Below are 18,848 nucleotides of genomic sequence, written 5' to 3' on the forward strand. Positions count from 1 at the left end.
CTTGAATCTCCCCTCACTGAGACTGAACTATCAACAGCCATTAAAAACTTACCTTCTGGCAAATGTCCAGGCCCAGATGGATATTCAGATAGATTCTTCAAAACCTTCTCCACACAATTAATACCCTTTTTGATTAAAACATACAATTCGATTTCCCCTACTTCTCCTTTTCCCAGACAAGCCCTAGAGGCACACATCTCTCTTATACATAAGAAAGGAAAAGACCCCACCCAATGTGGAAGTTATAGACCCATATCTCTTATTAACCTTGATCTTAAATTATACGCCAAGATGCTCTCTCATAGATTACAACCGCTTCTTCCTTTCCTAATCAATGGAGATCAAGTTGGGTTTATCCCAGGTAGGGAAGCCCGGATCAACACCATTAGAACAATTAATCTCATTGATGCGGCAAGGAGACGGGCCATTCCACTCTGTCTACTCTCGCTAGATGCTGAAAAAGCCTTTGACAGAGTGGGGTGGCCCTTCTTAAAAGCCTCTCTCCAACAAATTGGCCTGGGCCCCCTCTTTATTAATAAAATAATGGCTCTATATACAATTCCCTCTGCCCGTATAAGAATAAATAGCTGTCTTTCTGACTCATTTATGATCACCAATGGAACCCGACAGGGTTGTCCCCTGTCTCCTCTCCTCTATGCCATTGTGATGGAACACTTCGCCATTGCCTTACGCACAAACCCATCAATACATGGCATCACAATTAATAACATGACCCATAAACTAGCTCTATATGCGGATGACCTCCTTATATATGTTACTAACCCACACATCTCTCTCCCGAACATACTAACCGAATGCTCTAGATATAGCGAGGTTAGTAATTATAAAGTCAATGTCTCCAAATCAGAAGGCCTTAATATATCAATACCCAAACAGACCCTATCCACAATTAGAACTTCTTTCTCCTTTAAATGGCAACCTATTTCGATTTCCTATCTCGGCATACAAATACCCACAGACCTCTCTTTACTCCACTCACTTAATTATCAACCTATTCAAGAAAGGACTAAGAAAGACCTTCAGGACTGGTCCAGCCTCCCTTTGTCCTGGTTTGGCAAAATTAACATTTTAAAAATGGATATCTTACCAAAATTCCTTTATTTGTTTCAAACAATCCCAATCCAAATACCTCCCTCCTATTGGAAAACATTAAAATCCATGTTTACCCGCTTTATCTGGGGTTCAAAACAACCTAGACTATCATACTCCACATTAACTCGCCACAAAGATAAGGGAGGTTTGAGTCTTCCTGACCTGAACCTTTATCATAAAGCTTCCATTTTATCTCGGGTCATTGATTGGATGTACGTAGATAAAGAAAAGAGAGATTCATACTTTGAGGAATCCCTATCCCCCTTATCACTTAAAGCTCTCCCCTGGATCTCATCTGATCTCATCCCCTCATCATTTCACCTTCCATACCTAGTCATACAAACACTTACAGTCTGGAAGAAAATCAGATCTAAATTCAAACTATCGACCAGCCCTTCCCCTTTAACTCCAGTTTTTGACAACCCAGCATTCCCCCCTGGACTCAGGAAAACCTCCATTTTATCCCTTTTCAGGGTCTCTTGGCCCCAAATACGTCACATTAGATCCTCTTCACCAGCAGGCTTCTCCATTCCAGAGGAGGGTCTATCCCTAGGTAAGGACTGGTTAACTTGGAGACAATTCACTTCATTCTGGAAAAATCTAGGAGATCCATCTACATATTCTAGGGATCTCACACTCTTCGAGAAAACTTGTATCAACCAAACTAAACCCACACATATCATCATTTCCCTCCTATATGGGCTGCTGAGGGAAGAAGGACATGAGGAACTACCCACATACTGTAAGCACTGGGAAAAATTACTAGACAAGACCTTAACCTCTGAACAATGGTCTAAAGCATTCATACTCACGCATGCATCTTCAACCTCATCTCGTTTCCAAGAAAGAAATTTTAAGCTATTATCTAATTGGTATAGATGCCCTCAGAATCTCCATAAGATCTTTTCGAATGTACCTGATCTTTGTTGGCGTTGCCACTCAGAAGTTGGTTCTCAACTTCACATCTGGTGGTCCTGCCCACTACTCATTCCCTTCTGGGATTCAGTTTTTAAGATCTACAGTGATATCTGTGGGAAATCTATACCTCCATCCCCTGAAATTGCACTCTTATCTATGATTCCTGGACATTTAGCTTCTATTAAGAAAGGCCTTCTCAGACACATCCTCTCCGCTGCCAGAACAGCTATTGCCAGAGGATGGAAAAAATCCTCTCCCCCGTCTCTGATTTCTTGGGTTGGAATAATAGATGATATTATGTATATGGAAGATTTAATCTCATCTGATATGGACCTAAACCAATCATTCTTAGACACGTGGTCAATATGGATAGATCATAAATCTTCCGAATCTTTTAAAAAAATTATTTCCATGTAGGCTAGTCCTAGCACACCGAACTAATATTAAGTCATAGATCTTTACTTTATCACTTTATCACTTTATCATTTTAGACACGATGACTTGACCTCAAAAGGTAACATTTCTAACCACATGCCAATCCTTTTGTCGAAGGGGCAATAAAGCAATTCCAATCAAACTCTCCCCCCATGCATAATTATTCATTTTAGATAAGTGCCATACCAAAGATCAACATGTCTAATTTCTCCAAATCAGTAAACAGTATTTACTAGGTGATGCTTTCTCTTGTTTTCAACTTCATATTGCTTATTCAATGCTTAGGATCCTCCCTTCTCATTCTCCTACTCCCTCTATGAGCCTACCTCTCTATCTTTCCGATTCTCTCTTCTCTCTTCTTAACCTCTTTCTTATCTTCTACTCCCCTCATCCTGTCCCTCTACTATTCTCTTTCTATTCTTTTTTCATTCCTCTACCTCTTCTACCTAGGGTGGGGGGGCCGTGGTTTGGGGACTTCCAGCCCTTCACGCGATACCCCCCTTACCTCTTAGGTCTCTTTCTTTACTCACCTCCCTCGCTCTTCTCTCTATACCTACTAAATGAACATCCAGACTCTCAGTTACTAACTTGTGTCCTTAAAGGTTATCATATAGCGGTGTAATTCTCATGCTAGAAGTGATATCGTCTTTTGTATATCTGAATTTCACTCTGTAAAATTTTTTACATATTTTGATATACCTCAGTACCCTGGCTATTATGATGTAACTCCTTCATTATGTAACAAGTTTTTTGTACTTATACTTCATTTTTGCACTTGGTCATGTTTCACAAAATTTGAATAAAATCAGATTTAACAAGAAGCAGTTGATGAAGACGATATGTCATGGATGTCATATGGGTTGCCCGGAAGAGGACATGAAGAAGAACAGGGGGACAGTTCAGATGGGGAGACAGAGAGAAGGAAGAGATGAGTTGGAAGCAGGGGTAGCTCATCACAAAGGAGCTAGTGGCACTCACTGTCAGACAGCATGGATCAGCACCTGGGGTCAGCCAGCCAACACACCCTTCAACACCTGCTGTTGCTTGCCACTACCAGAAAGCCGTTATCCCAAAGCTCACCAGTGTGGCATTTTTTTGTGTGTCTGCCTCTGATAACAGTGATGTCATTTACAACCTCTGCCAAAAGAAATGTAGTTGTGGGAAGTCCAACACCCACCTAAGTATAACTACTTTGCGAACACACATGATCTCCCATCGCAAACGCCTATGGGATCAACACATGAGAACAAGCAGCACACAAATTCAAAGCCACCCTCCTCCTTCTGGTCCAGCTTCTTCAGCCAAGTCAACCTCTGCTGTGTTTGTGTCCTTGCCCCCTCTCAACCACCCTCCACTCCGCCTCTCACCTTGAGCAGTTCCTGCTCATCTGCCCACAGTCAGGTTTATGTCAAGGAATTTTTTGAGCGTAAGAAGCCAATGTTTGAGAGTCACCCCCTTGCCCGGCATCTGACAGCTGGCTTGTCAGAGCTGTTAGTCCGCCAGCTTTTACCATACAAGGAGGTGGAGTCTAAGACCTTCAAAAAATGTGTTGCAAATGGGACACAGCAGTGGAAGGTACCCGGCAGCAACTTTTTCTCCAAAAGGGCAATCCCTAAGCTATACTGTAATGTTGAAAGTCAGGTCATGGCATCTCTGGCAGCACACAGTGTTGGTGCAAGAGTCCCTCTGACCACTGATACCTGGTCTGCAAAGCACCCTCAGGGCAGGTAGATCACTTACACTGCGCATTGGGTAAACCTGCTGATGGCTGCCAAGAATGGAATACGTGGCTCTGCAGCGGAGTTGATGACACCACCACAATTTGCAGGCAAGCCTGCTGTCAGCTCCTCTTATCCTCCTACTCCTCCCCTATCCTCTTCACTATCCTCCTCGTCTGAGTTCTCTTCTGCCGCTGCAGCTTTCTCTACAACAACTGAACCCCTATCTCCCCAAGGCCTATTCCACATTCCAGGTAGGACGGTGTCACGCCGACTTGGGGTTGACTTCCCTGAAAGCCGAGTCACACCGGACCAGCACTCCTGGCTGCTCTGAATGCACAGGTGGATCAGTGTCTGACTCTTCACCAACTGGAGATTGGTAAAGTGGTGTGTGACAACGGAAGCAATCTGTTGGTGGCATTGAATTTGGGCAAGTTGACACATGTGCCCTGCATGGCACATCTTTTGAATCTTATTGTACAGCACTTTATGTGCAAGTACCCAGGCTCACAGGAGGTTCTCAAGCAGTCCAGGAAGGTGTATGAACATTTCAGGCGTTCCTACATGGCCATGGCACACTTTGCAGATATTCAGTGGCAAAACAACATGCCAGCAGTGAGGCGACTGATTCGCAACAGCCTGACTCGCTGGAATTCAACACTCCTGATGTTTGACCGCCAGCTCCAACAACAAAAAGTCATTAACGAGTATTTGTATGACCAGAGTACTAGGACAGCCTCTACCGAGCTGGGGATTCTGGGGGATTCTTGTGCAGAGTTACTGGACACTCAGGCGCAATGACTGCAGGCTCATGCATCCTTTTGAGGAGGTGACAAACCTGGTCAGTCGCACCGAAGGCACCATCAGTGACCTCATGCCAAATTCTTTCTTACTTGAGCGTGCCCTGCGAATGTGAGTACTGGATCAGGCCATAGATGAGCGTGACCAGGAAGAGGAAAAGTTGTGGTCGCCATCACCACCACCAAAGGCAGCCTTGTCGTCACCTGCTGTACCTGTGGCAACACATATAGTGGAGTCTGAGGAGGAGTCGGAGGAAAGTGGAGGTGGAAGACCAACCTGAGCAGGTGTCCCAGGGGGCTTGTCCTCAAATTTTGAGGACCTTTAGTATTGTACGTGGCTGGGGTAGGAGCAGACCTTCAATGACATCTATGAGGACCCTTCAATGACATCTATGAGGACAAGGAACAGGAGATGGCTAGCTCGGCATCCAACCTTGTGCAAATGGGGTCATTCATGCTGTCCTACTTAGTGATGCTCAAATACCCCTTTTCAAAATTCGAGTTAGGTCGAATTCGAATAGTAAATTATTCGAGATCAGTCGAATATTCGAGTCGAATAATTTTTACTATTCGATTCGACCTCGGAATTCGAGCTCACCATTCGAGTCGGTATTCGAGCTCATTATTCGAGCTGACTATTCGAAATGGCCTTAAATAGCTTCCAACACTTGTTTTGAGGGTGAATGATGCAAGAAACCTCTTTTTTTCCAAGTAACAACAGCAAGTGATTATGTGGGGATGTTCCTTTAAAAAAAAAAAGTTGAAAAGAGAAGTTGTGTTCAGAAATTTGTTCAGTACTGTATATACTTCTTCTTCTTCTTCTTTATCTTCTATATCTTCTTCTTCTTCTTCTATATCTTCTTCTTCTATATCTTCTTCTATATTGTCTTCTTCTTCTTCTTCTTCTTCATCTTCTTCATCTTCTTCATCTTCTTCATCTTCTTCATCTTCTTCTTCTTCATCTTCTTCATCTTCTTCATCTTCTTCATCTTCTTCTTCTTCTTCATCTTCTTCATCTTCTTCTTCTTCTTCATCTTCTTCATCTTCTTCATCTTCTTCATCTTCTTCATCTTCTTCATCTTCTTCATCTTCTTCTTCATCTTCATCTTCATCTTCATCTTCTTCTTCATCTTCATCTTCATCTTCTTCATCTTCATCTTCATCTTCTTCTATATCGTCTTCTTCTTCACTTATTTCTCTTTTCAAATTTTTTTTTTTAAAGAAATGCAGCTATTTTTGAGCGTAACAAATAGCTGGTGGCGCACGCATGTTGGAAGCGCCATTGTATGTGCTCCCTGGCAGTGGAAACACACAGACAGCAGGAGGTAAATTCAGCAGCAGGAGGAGGAGGATGAGTGTGTGGCAGCAGGCAGTCAATGAGGCAGGCAGCGTGACATAATAGCCCTGGTACCTAGCGGTGATACCAGGGCTGTAAATAAACACAGCTGGCAGGAGGTCCCAGACAGCGGTCGTGCAGCCCACATCGTGTCCAATACACAACTGGGACAACACAGTTTTCAACCCGGGCACCTCAGAAAAATTAACCTTTTTTTTTTTTTTTGGTTTTTTTTGTTTTGTTTTTACAACAAATTACACAGATATAGCTATTGTTTGACGTAATAGCTGGTGGCAGAGTGGCAGCAGAAGGTAAATCTGTGTACCCTGGCGTTGGGAAACACAGACAGACAGACAGCAGCAGCAGCAGCAGGAGGAATGGAGGAGTAATGTGAGCAGCTATTGTTTGACGTAATAGTTGGTGGCAGAGTGGCAGCAGAAGGTAAATCTGTGTACCCTGGCGTTGGGAAACACAGACAGACAGACAGCAGCAGCAGGAGGAATGGAGGAGTAGTGTGAGTGTGGCAGCAGGCAGGCAGCGTGACATAATAGCCCTGGTACCTAGCGGTGATACCAGGCCGTAAATGAACACAACAGGAGGTCCCAGACAGCGGTCGTGCAGCCCACATTGTGTCCAATACACAACTGGGACAACACAGTTTTCAACCCGGGCACCTCAGAAAAATTAAACCTTTTTTTTTTTTTTTATGGTTTTGTAGTTTTGGTTTTACAACCAATTACACAGACAGATATAGCTATTGTTTGACGTAATAGCTGGTGGCAGAGTGGCAGCAGAAGGTAAATCTGTGTACCCTGGCAGTGGGAAACACAGACAGACAGCAGAAGGGCAGTACACAGCAGCCCACTGCAGGTGTAAAATGTGTGGCTGCAGGCGACGTAATAGTCAAAGTGAACCAGGCTGGCTTAGTGAGCAGGAGCCAGGAGGTGGTAAAGGGTGGTAAGGCACATTAACGATGGTTCTTAGCCAGTTCATGTCCCCCTCTCGCCGACAACAGGGGCCAGGAACTCGCCTTCCACCCACGCCTGGTTCATCTTGAGAAATGTCAGTCTGTCCACAGACTTGTGAGACAGACGTGAGCGTTTCTCGGTGACCACACCACCAGCTGCACTGAAGCAGCGCTCGGACAGCACGCTGGAAGGGGGGCAGGACAGCACTTCCAGGGCGTACTGCGCCAGCTCGCTCCAGATCTCCAGGCGCTTGACCCAATACTCCATGGGATCAACAGGGGCATCGCTGTCAAGCCCGCTGTAGGACCCCATGTAGTCAGCCACCATGCGGGTCAGGCGCTGGCTGTGACCGGTGGAGGATGCTGCTGCATGCACTTCCTCTCTAGTCACTGCTGCCGGAGCCTCTACAGTCCTGTAGAGCTCGTGGCTGAGAGACAGCAGGTCTGTGGGGCGCTTGCTGCTGGATGCAGGCACCTGCTGCTGCCTCTGTGCTGGCTGCTGGACAGTGGGGGTGGAAGGCTGGGGGAAGGCTTCCTCCAAGCGCTCAACAAGGGCCTGCTGCAAGCTCCTTATTTGTTGCGCTGGGTCTCCTCCTGCAGGCGGCAGGAACTGGCTCAACTTCCCCTTGAGGCGTGGGTCCAACATCATGCTGATCCAGATGTCCTCCCTCTGCTTCATCTGGATCACCCTGGGGTCTCTGCGCAGGCACGTCAGCATGTGCGCTGCCATTGGGAAGAGGCGGGCCACGTCTGCTGGCACATCGACGGCAGTGCTGCTGTCCTCATCCTCCTCCTCTGCCTCGTCAGCCTCATCCTCTCTCCACCCCCGCACCAACTCAGCTGCACTGTGCTGCTCCCCCTCATCAGCAGCAAGGTCAGGGACCTCCACCAAGTCCTCCTCCTCCTCCCCCTCAGAGGTGAACTGTGCAGCTGCTTGCCGCTCCTGCTGGTCCAAGGCTGCCGCTCCCTGTTCCAGCAAAGCATCGAGGGCCCTGTTCAGCAGACAAACCAGGGGCACCCACTCGCAGACCATAGCATGGTCCCTGCTCACCATGTTAGTGGCCTGCAGAAAGGGAGCCAGCACTAAGCACACCTGCTGCATGTGCCTCCAGTCATCATCGGGGACGATGGACGGGATGTTGCTGGTCTTGTCCCTTCTCTGAGCGGCGGAAACAGTGGCCAGGGCAAGGTACTGTTTGACAGCGCGCTTCTGTTCAACCAGACGCTCCAACATCGCCAGGGTGGAGTTCCAGCGAGTCGGAACGTCAAGGATCAGCCGATGGCGTGGCAGATCCAGCTCCTTTTGCACGTCTTCCAGGCTCACACAGGCTGCAGCCGAGCGCCGGAAGTGACGCACAACGTTCCTTGCCGTTTCCAGCAGTTCGCCCATCCCCTGGTAGGTGCACAAAAACTTCTGCACCACCAGGTTCAGCACGTGGGCAAGACAGGGGATGTGGGTCAGGTTTCCCCTGTCTATTGCGGCAACCAGATTGGCCCCATTGTCGGCCACCACCTCTCCGACTCTGAGGCCTCTGGGGGTCAGCAAAATCCTCTCCTGCTCCTGGAGTTTGGCCAACACATGGGTTGCCGTCAGCTTGGTCTTCCCAAGGCTGACCAAGTGCAGCAGCGCTTGGCAGTGGCGGGCCTTCACGCTGCTGCTGAGGCGGGGGGTTTGGCCAGGTGTGCCGGAGGATGGCAGAGGATCGGAGGAACCTGCTGCAGTTCCCCTGACCCTGCGGGGTGTCACCACCCACTGTGTTGCTGCTGCTGCTGTGCCCGCTGCTGCTCTCCCATCCTCACCCCCTTCCACCAAGCTGACCCAGTGGACAGTGAAGGACAGGTAGCGGCCTGTCCCGAAGCGGCTGCTCCAGGAGTCCATGGTGACGTGGACCCTTTCACCAACCGCGTGCTCCAGCCCTCGCTCCACATTGGCCATCACAAAGCGGTGCAGTGCAGGAATGGCCTTGCGGGAGAAAAAGTGTCTGCTGGGGAGCTGCCAGTCTGGGGCTGCGCAAGCAAGCAGCGCACGAATGTCGCTCCCCTCCTGCACGAGCGTGTACGGCAGGAGTTGGGAGCACATGGCCCGTGCCAGCAAGCCGTTCAGCTGCCGCACGCGACGGCTGCTGGGAGGCAGAGCCCTAACCACCCCCTGGAAGGACTCGCTCAAAAGGCTCTGGCGTGGCCTTTTGCTGGCACGGGAATCAGCAGACACAGCGGAGGAGGCCACTGAGGACTGGCTGCCAGAACAGGCCTCAGTGTCGGCGGCAGGAGTTGCAGAGGGGGGAGGAGCAGTGCATTTCCGCACTCCTGCTGGTGCTGCTGGAGGAGCAGGAGGGCGGGTGGCTGCTGTTGCTGCTGCTGCTGCTGAAGGCTGTGCAGTGATGGGTGTGGTGCCACTGCCAGCACCAGATGCCTTCAGCCTCTGGAACTCCTCATGCTGGTGGAAATGTTTCGCAGCAAGGTGGTTGATGAGCGAGCTGGTGCAGAACTTTAAGGGGTCTGCACCTCTGCTCAACTTCCGCTGACAGTGGTTGCAAGTGGCGTACTTGCTGTACACAGTGGGCATGGTGAAATATCGCCAGATTGGTGACTTAAACATCCCCCTACGGCATGGAAGCGCTGCTGCCTGTCTCCCTGTGGTGGTTGGGGGGGGGGGCTTGGGGGGCTTGGGTGCGGCTGGTGGTGGTAATGGCAGATGCTGCTGCTGCTGAGCCTGAGACACCAGCAGGCTGTGGGACCTGCCTACTGCTGCTGCCAATGCTTGCAATGATGCGCCTCCTTGCAAGGCCCACAAGAGCATCCTCCTCCTCCTCAGAGCTGCTGAGGACGACATCCCCTGGAGGTGGTGGCACCCAGTCTCTGTCTGTCACCGGGTCATCAACATCCTCCCCCTCCTGAAACATGTCCTGCTGGGATGAGGACCCCCCAAACTCCTCTCCTGATGCATGGATGGGCTGCTTGACTGTCGCCACAGTCTTGCTGTCCAATCCCTCATCCCCCAAAGTGCCCATCAGCATCTCCTCCTCAAGATCGCCAACAACAGCAGACAATTTACTCATGATGCCTGGGGTCAAAAGACTGCTGAATGACAGGTCGGCGAGTGACGGTGAACTGGCCTCCTCCCCAGACCCTGCTGGGCGGCTGCTGCGAACAGGGGTGGTGGTGGTGGTGGTGAGGGTGGAGGCCTCAGATGCAGAGCTGATGGCGGGCTGCTCATCCTCCGTCATGAGTTGCACCACAGTGTCTGCATGCTTTTCCTCAATGGGACGTTTCCGACCCGGCTGGAGGAAAATCGGAGCAGGTGCTACACGCTGCTGCTGCTGTGTCTCTGCAGCGTGAGTTGCAGATGCTCCTGCTGGGCGGCGCCCAAGGCGTCCACGGCCAGTGGCTATGGGAGGAATGTTAGCCACTGACGCTGCTGCTGCTGCTGCGGAACTGTGCATGGTGGCGCGCCCGCGGCTTGCCACAATGCTGCTCCCTCTCCTCCTGATTCCCTTGCTGCCCTTCCCCTTGCCCAAACCGCGCTGGCTGCCACTTCCAGACATCTTCGATGTTTTGGGCGTATAGACAAAAGTTTTTTTAAAAGGGCGGTTGAAAAGTGGGGTACTTTAATGGAGTGGGTTGGTGGGTGAGGTGACTGAGTGAGTGTCCCTAGTACAGTAAGTAAGTAGTAACAGTCAGGAAGTACAACTAGCAGTTACAATAATCAGTAGTAATCACAAGTAAATTTAGTGTGTGTACACTACAGACAGTGAGTGCACGCACGCGCAAACACGCGCAGGAGCTAGCCTATGAACAGTGACTGAGTGTCCTAGACTCCTAGTACAGTAAGTAGTAACAGTAAGTACAACTAACTAATTACAATAATCAATCAGTTATCAGAAGGAAATAGAGTGTGTGTAGTGTGTACACAGACAGTGAGTGCACACACGCAGGAGCTAGTAGCCTATGAACAGTGACTGAGTGTCCTAGACTCCTAGTACAGTAAGTAGTAACAGTGAGTACAACTAACTAATTACAATATTCAATTACAATAATCAATCAGTTATCAGAACTTGGAAATAGAGTGTGTGTACACAGACAGTGAGTGCACACACGCAGGAGCAGCTAGTAGCCTATGAACAGTGACAGTGAGTGTCCTAGTACAGTTACAGTATATAACTACAATACTAATACAATCAGTAGTAAAGGACAGCAGAAATACTGGTATAGAATAGAGAGAAATAAACAGAGGACAGGAGGACAGCTGCCCACACAGGCAGGCCCTGAGGCCTAAAGCTGTAAGCCTGCAGCAGCTGGCCTGTCTCTTTGTAACACAAAAGCTACTAACTAAAATACAATGTCTAACTAACTAACAACAATATAGGTGTGTATAGGAGGTGTATGTGAGCAAAAACGCTAGGTAAATGACCACAATAAAGCTCTTGCTAAGCCAAAGCACAAAGGAGCAACTCTCTCTCTATGCAAGTCTCAGGCAAGGACGGAGAAACGTAACATGGCGGCCGCTATTTATAGGGTAGGGGCTGGCCAGGGTCCCCCTCTGTGATTGGCTGCCGTCAGAGGGCCTGGGAGCCCTCTGATTGGCTCTAAGGACATCAATCTGGGCTATGACGCTATTCGAGCTCGGTACCGAGCTCGAATAGCGCCGTTTTGCTCGAATAGCTCGAATAGTGATAGTGAATGGGCTATTCGAGTGTACGCGAATAGCCCATTCGAATAGCTACAGCTATTCGGAGCTCGAATACCGAGCTCGAATAGCTGGAAAAGAGCTCGAATATTCGAGCTACTCGAATATTCGAGCTCTGCTGAGCACCACTGGTCCTACTTACTGAGAGACCCTTGTATAAAAATGGCTCAAAGACAAGGACCTGTACTGGGTGGCAATGCTACTAGACCAGGCATGGGCAAACTTGGCCCTCCAGCTGTTAAGGAACTTCAAGTCCCACAATTCATTGCAGGAGTCTGACAGCCACAGTCATGACTCATAAAGGCAAATGCATTGTGGGACTTGTAGTTCCGTAACAGCTGGAGGGCCGAGTTTGCCCATGCCTGTACTAGACCCTCGGTATAAGTCGGAAAGGATGCAGCATTTCCAAAAGAGACTGCAAAATATGCTGTACAATGCCTTTAAGGGTGATGTCACAGCATGACGGGAATCTAACTGGGGAAGAGGTGCAAGTAATCCTCCTCTTCCCATGGCCATGTCGGCAAGGACGGGACACTTTACAGATGTATTGGGGACAGCGACATGCATAGTTTCTTTAGTCCAACGCATTGCCACAGCCCTACGGGATCCAACCTCAGAGAATGCCTCAACCGACAAATAGCGGACTACCTGGCCTTAACTGTGGATATCAACACTGAGGAGAGATGAACCCCTGGACTACTGGGTGTGCAGGCTTGACCTGCGGTCTGAGCTGTCACAATTTGTCATCGAACTTCTGGTTTGCCCCGCCTCAAGTGTCCTGTCAGAAAGGACTTTCAGCACAGCAGGAGGGATTGTCACTGACAAGATAAGTTGCCCAGGTCACCAAAGTGTTGATTACCTGACCTTTATTAAGATGAATGAGGCATAGATCCTGGAGGGTTACTGCCTGCTGGACTCAGTCCTCACACAGCTGTCTTTCCTCTCTGCATGCTGCATGACTTCTCCACCACCACCAACTAGGATCCAAGCCGCAATGTTTTTGAACATTTTCTCAAGGTAAATCCTGAATTTTATAGGCTGCTGCTACAGCAGCAGCTGCTACAATACCTAATTTTTCAGGCTTGTTTGCATGCCTAATTTTTCTGGCCTGTAGCTGCAAAAACAAAAAAACAAAAAGGCATGTACATGTGTCAATTCCCCTTACTGATCATTACCTTTTCGTGGTGAAGGTGTATGGATTAAGAAAACAAAGGATCTTATCTCTTTGTCATAAATACCTCACAATCCTCACAAGAACTCATTTGATATCCCGTTGTAATCAATGTACCTGTACCCCTTTCTGATATTCAAGCATACATATTATAAGATGTGTGTTCTAATATTGCCAGTCAACAGGAATACAGTCTGAAGAAAGCTTATTGGCTGAAAGCTTACTCTTTTACTTTTCTGTTAGCCAATGGTATCGTTCTGATTCAAAAATTCCTGTGCATTTCAAAACACAGATGACTAATCATAATTACTTGAGATCTGTAAAGTTGCCTTCCTTCAATAAGCACAAATAAAAATGTCATATTTGGTGAATGCTACATTTGCTGTGGCATGTGCGCAGTCAGGTCACACAGTAACGGGAACAGTAGCCAGGAAGTGCCGGGGTTGGACCACGTAAGGAAGGCAGTGGCTTGTGAACAGTGGAAGGGTGTGCGGCGGCTGCAGCCTACAGAGAGAGAGACTGTGGGGAACAGGCACAAGATGGCTGCCGGGGTCCTGATGTGCTTCATCCTGAAGGACGGCACCCTTAGATGACCAGAGCAAGATGGAGGATGAGAGGATAGTGGCAGCAGGATCAGGTGAGATGCTTCACTCAAGGTGTAGTGCAGTGTACTGTCTGTAGCTGGTGGGCATCAAGGGTTAGTGTAGTGTAGTTTAGCAGGGGCTAGTGTAGCTGTGCAGTGTTGCTTAGATAGACAGTTGGGGGGGGGGGGGGGGGTTTCCATAAGATGCCCCTGTATCATAGATGCTCATAGTTTTTTTTTTTGTTTTTTTTTTTTCCCTGATTTTTGCTCTCTAAACCTAGGTGCATCTAAATCTAGGTGGTCTGGAGCATGGAGCATCTTATATGTTGAAAAATACAGTATTTTTCCTGTAGGTGGCAATATCGCACAGCCCCCCTTACAACAGTACCTGAACAGGAAACTGGCATACTTGAGTAATGCCCATTTATGCTGCAAAAATCATTAATTGCTGTCAGTATCAGTAGCACTTGTGAAACTTGGTTCCATTGTTTGCATCCGGCCTCTAGGCAGTGCACAGACCTCTGCCCAGCAGCCTCCTGCTGCATCTGTACTGACTGACTGCCACAGAAAACCAGGAGAAAACAACTCTAGAGGAGCGTGACTTGACTTTACCAACCCGTACAATGTATTCTGGAAGATTGGAAGAAGGGTTATTGAGGTGATTTTCCAGAAGGTGGAGACAAATGAATACATGTGTAACCCCCCAAAAGAGGGTTACAAAGTGTTAATGCATTTCTATGTGTGTGGCGCCTTTAAGGCTTAGACGCCAGGTTCATGGAACTAAAATGGCGCATAGAGAGGAGCCAAAGCGTTGATATGGTCGCATAGACTGTTGCTAGGCGACCAGAGTATACAACGCAGTGGAACTTGCTGGAACGTTCCAGAAGCCCCACGAGAAGGATGTAGCCGGAGGGAAGTGGCTGGAACCAGAAAGACTGCGCCTGAGAGTGAGAGAGAGCAGAAAAGTACTTGGAGCCAGGAGCTAGCGGCGAGGAGCTGGAAGGAGACAGAGCACATGAGAGGCCATAGCAGTCGCCTGGAGAGTAAGAGGGGACCTGGTGGCCACGCGCAGAGACCACAGCAGAGTCAGTGAGGACAGCGGCAGCAGGCCAGACAGTGACCGAAGGCCAGAGGCGGTAGGCCCAGACCAAATCCGTGATAGCCCGGAAAGAAAAGAGACCGGCAGACAGATGAGTATAGGTCTGCGAGCCAACTACAAGCCGCAGTGTATGTTCAGTTAGTAGCCAGTGTTCAGCGGAGACTTGCTGAAGATAGCAACCCAGAACCTGAAGAGGCCATGCTGTTCTAAAGTTGTGTTACTAGAGACAGGCCTAGCTGTTGCTACATAGGGGGAATCCTTGCACGCAGCACATTCTCTGCCCCGCCAGCTGCACAGGGATTCCCCAGGGTGGCTGGATGCTTGTTCTGTATGCTGGGGGTAGCACAGATCGCTACCCACAGCGTGCAGTCAGGCATCCAGCCATCCTGGGGAATCCCTCTGATGAGGGAAAATTGCAGCGGGCGGTGCAGAGAAACAGGAAATCTCCCTGGCGGGATTGACGAGCTCAGCTCGTCCAAAACACTTTCAGCAAGTTTTTGCTGGACGAGCTGAGCTCGTCTAGAACGCTAGGGAGGTTAAACAGAGTTATATTGTAGAAGGGTGATATTGGTGGTAGGGATGAGCGTAATGACCTAATTACGAATTTCCGAAATTTCGCGAAATTACTACAATTACGATTTTAGCAGTAATCGAAATTTCGTAATTTTCGCTAATTACGCAAATTTTCGTAATTACGATTACGAAATTTAGTATTTTAAAGTTAGCAAAGGTTTCTATCCCTCTAGATGCCTAAAATGAATAACCAACCAATCCTCCTCCTCCTCCTCCTCCTCCTCTCTCTTTCTCTCTCTTTCTCTCCAGAGATCTGTAGTATTTCAAAACCATACTCACATTCATGACATGTCCAGGGATCAAACCCAGGCCAACCACATGGAAGACAGCTATGCTCACCACCATACCACCAAACACACACTAAATAGACTGCTAACCTAAATCTTACTTGTAGACAGTCATATGAGACACATGCTGGGTGCAGGGCTTTGTGATTGGACCATGCGATAGAGTGAGGTGCAAAAATGAAATCATGCCTAGCAGAGGATGGTTTCACAGTGCTAAATGCTAGGCTGGCTGTGGTGCAATTGGTTAGTGTGTCTGGCTGGTAACAGCAAGGTTACAGGTTCAATTCCATCCAGGCATGTCTTTTCCTTTTGCGTTCAACAGTTGTCCAAACAGAGCCAACAGAGCCCCAGATAGCCACGTAGAGTTAGGTCACAGCTAGCCTGGCTGTGGTGCAATTGGTTAGTGTGTCTGGCTGGTAACAGCAAGGTTACAGGTTCAATTCCATCCAGGCATGTCTTTTCCTTTTGCGTTCAACAGTTGTCCAAACAGAGCCAACAGAGCCCCAGATAGCCACGTAGAGTTAGGTCACAGCTAGCCTGGCTGTGGTGCAATTGGTTAGTGTGTCTGGCTGGTAACAGCAAGGTTACAGGTTCGATTCCATCCAGGCATGTCTTTTCCTTTTGCGTTCAACAGTTGTCCAAACAGAGCCAACAGAGCCCCAGATAGCCATGTAGAGTTAGGTCACAGCTAGCCTGGCTGTGGTGCAATTGGTTAGTGTGTCTGGCTGGTAACAGCAAGGTTACAGGTTTGATTCCATCCAGGCATGTCTTTTCCTTTTGCGTGCGCGCGCTGCGCCATTGAACCCCATGGGGTATTTTGCGTGCGTAAAACTTTACGCATGCAAAACTTTGTGCTCGGTGTTTGGACAACTGTTGAACGCAAAAGGAAAAGACATGCCTGGATGGAATCGAACCTGTAACCTTGCTGTTACCAGCCAGACACACTAACCAATTGCACCACAGCCAGGCTAGCTGTGACCTAACTCTACATGGCTATCTGGGGCTCTGTTGGCTCTGTTTGGACAACTGTTGAACGCAAAAGGAAAAGACATGCCTGGATGGAATCGAACCTGTAACCTTGCTGTTACCAGCCAGACGCACTAACCAATTGCACCACAGCCAGCCTAGCATTTAGCATTGTGAAACCATCCTCTGCTAGGCATGATTTCATTTTTGCACCTCACTCTATCGCATGGTCCATGGTCCAATCACAAAGCCCTGCACCCAGCATGTGTCTCATATGACTGTCTACAAGTAAGATTTAGGTTAGCAGTCTATTTAGTGTGTGTTTGGTGGTATGGTGGTGAGCATAGCTGTCTTCCATGTGGTTGGCCTGGGTTTGATCCCTGGACATGTCATGAATGTGAGTATGGTTTTGAAATACTACAGATCTCTGGAGAGAGAGAGAGAGAGAGAGAGAGAGAGAGAGAGAGAGAGAGAGAGAGAGAGAGAGAGAGAGAGAGAGAGAGAGAGAGAGAAAGGAGGAGGAGGAGGAGGAGGAGGAGGAGGAGGAGGACTGGCTGTGCTATTCATTTTAGGCATCTAGAGGGATAGAAACCCTTACAAACCTGAAAAAGTAAAATTTCGGTTGGAGACACGAAATTCGTCATTACGGGAGTGAAATTTCGATTTGAAAATTAATTACAAAATTACGAATTTGGGTCGTAATGTTAAATTTCGCATTCGTAATAAAAGCAGTTCGAAATTTCGAAAATTTCGGCTCATCTCTAATTGGTGGTATAGAGGGGTGCATCTGTCACTTTATATCTTATTTTATTTACTTTTATTTTGCTCTAGCCCTTTTTGATTATTTGATGTATATTGGATGTTGTTTGTTATTTTGGGAGGCCCTATCCCAAGGGGAGGAGTTAGGGGTAAAGTGAATTGAGTGTTACCATACAAAGAGTAAAGAGCCTAACAGATCTGTGAACAAGGTGAACATCCTATTTGGGACCAACCAGTGAACTGTTAATTGTTCAGTACCATCTCAAGAACTGTCATGAGTTCCCCCAAGGTTTTGCTGAGCAGTATTGCTTGGACTTGGTTAGAAGGGACTGATAACTTTTTAGGAACTGAACTGAATTGCTCAGTAGACCAGCCCCTTTTCCCCAGCCCACGCCCAACAACGGTACTGTGTATTGTATTTGCTGTAAAGCGGATTGTTGTACAATAAGACCTTTGTAGCTCAAATACTTTGTATGTAACTAACCTTTTTATTCCGCAGCTTTTACCGGTGCACTGGCTGTTAAGACCAGAAGATTGTGTTACTTTTGACCTTTGATGTGCAAGGAAAGTGTGTTGTGACATTGAAGTGTTTTTGGTTGATCCATTTCTACAGTGACCACTGTTAGGTCACAAATATTTGATAATTTCATCTGAGTCAGTGTCTGGTGGATTCCACTTAGCCGGGGCCTGGTGCTAATGGATAAATCGGGTTACACATGTGTCAGCTGACTTCTGGATGATTAAAAAATAGGGAGTTGAAAATGTTGTATATTTTGTCTAGTGAACTGCTGTAATCCTCTCAATGGCATTAGATGAGATAAGTCTCAATACGAGTCTATCCTTTACTGACAGCCATTGCCAAGAACAGTTTGATTAAAGATTTCAAAGGGTTAAAACACGTTTATGGTGGAATTAGCACTGCAAATGTGTTACAGTAGTTAGATGCTGCCTCTTTGTGCCACTTAGCAGTGATATCCAGCCTCCCGAGCACTCCAATCCCCTCCTGCAAGAGCAGTCATCCCACCAATGATCACCACTGCTCACCTGCCTGCTCTACTTACTGATTGGCGTGGTTGGAAGTTCCTCCTGTGGTTTGAGGTCCATGGCAGTTTTCTGGGTAGGAGAAGCAAGAGGAAACAGACTAGGAAGTGTATTTGTTGCTGGTGGAAAAAAAAAAAGCAAGAAATAAATAATGTTTTAAAAAGGAAATTAAAGTCCTCATGTGCTCTTTTTCTGTGATCTGGTCAATAAGATGCTAGTAATTCAGGCTTGCATGCAATGGTAGTACAAATAATATGCAGCTTTGCATTGAACCAATCAAAATCAGGTGGATGTGCATGATGGTACGAGGGTGCACAACACAGTATTCTTTAACTCAACTATCTATGAAATAAACAGATGACCAAATAGAAAGGCTGTGGCTTAATGCTTAGGGC

At 47.8% G+C, this 18,848-nt stretch overlaps 1 protein-coding gene across 4 annotated transcripts in view; it reads right to left on the reverse strand.

Moving 5' to 3' along the window:
• Window positions 1–18,848, reverse strand: part of LOC137525521 (uncharacterized) — a 476,821-nt gene that overhangs the window by 86,307 nt on the left and 371,666 nt on the right. For all 4 annotated transcript variants that reach the window (XM_068246643.1, XM_068246647.1, XM_068246645.1 and 1 more), the window contains one exon: window positions 18,474–18,572. In XM_068246643.1, coding sequence (XP_068102744.1) covers window positions 18,474–18,572 — 99 coding nt within the window. The remainder of the gene's footprint in view (window positions 1–18,473; window positions 18,573–18,848) is intronic.

The sequence above is a fragment of the Hyperolius riggenbachi genome, chromosome 7, assembly GCF_040937935.1.
Source record: "Hyperolius riggenbachi isolate aHypRig1 chromosome 7, aHypRig1.pri, whole genome shotgun sequence".
Taxonomy (NCBI): Eukaryota; Metazoa; Chordata; class Amphibia; order Anura; family Hyperoliidae; genus Hyperolius; species Hyperolius riggenbachi.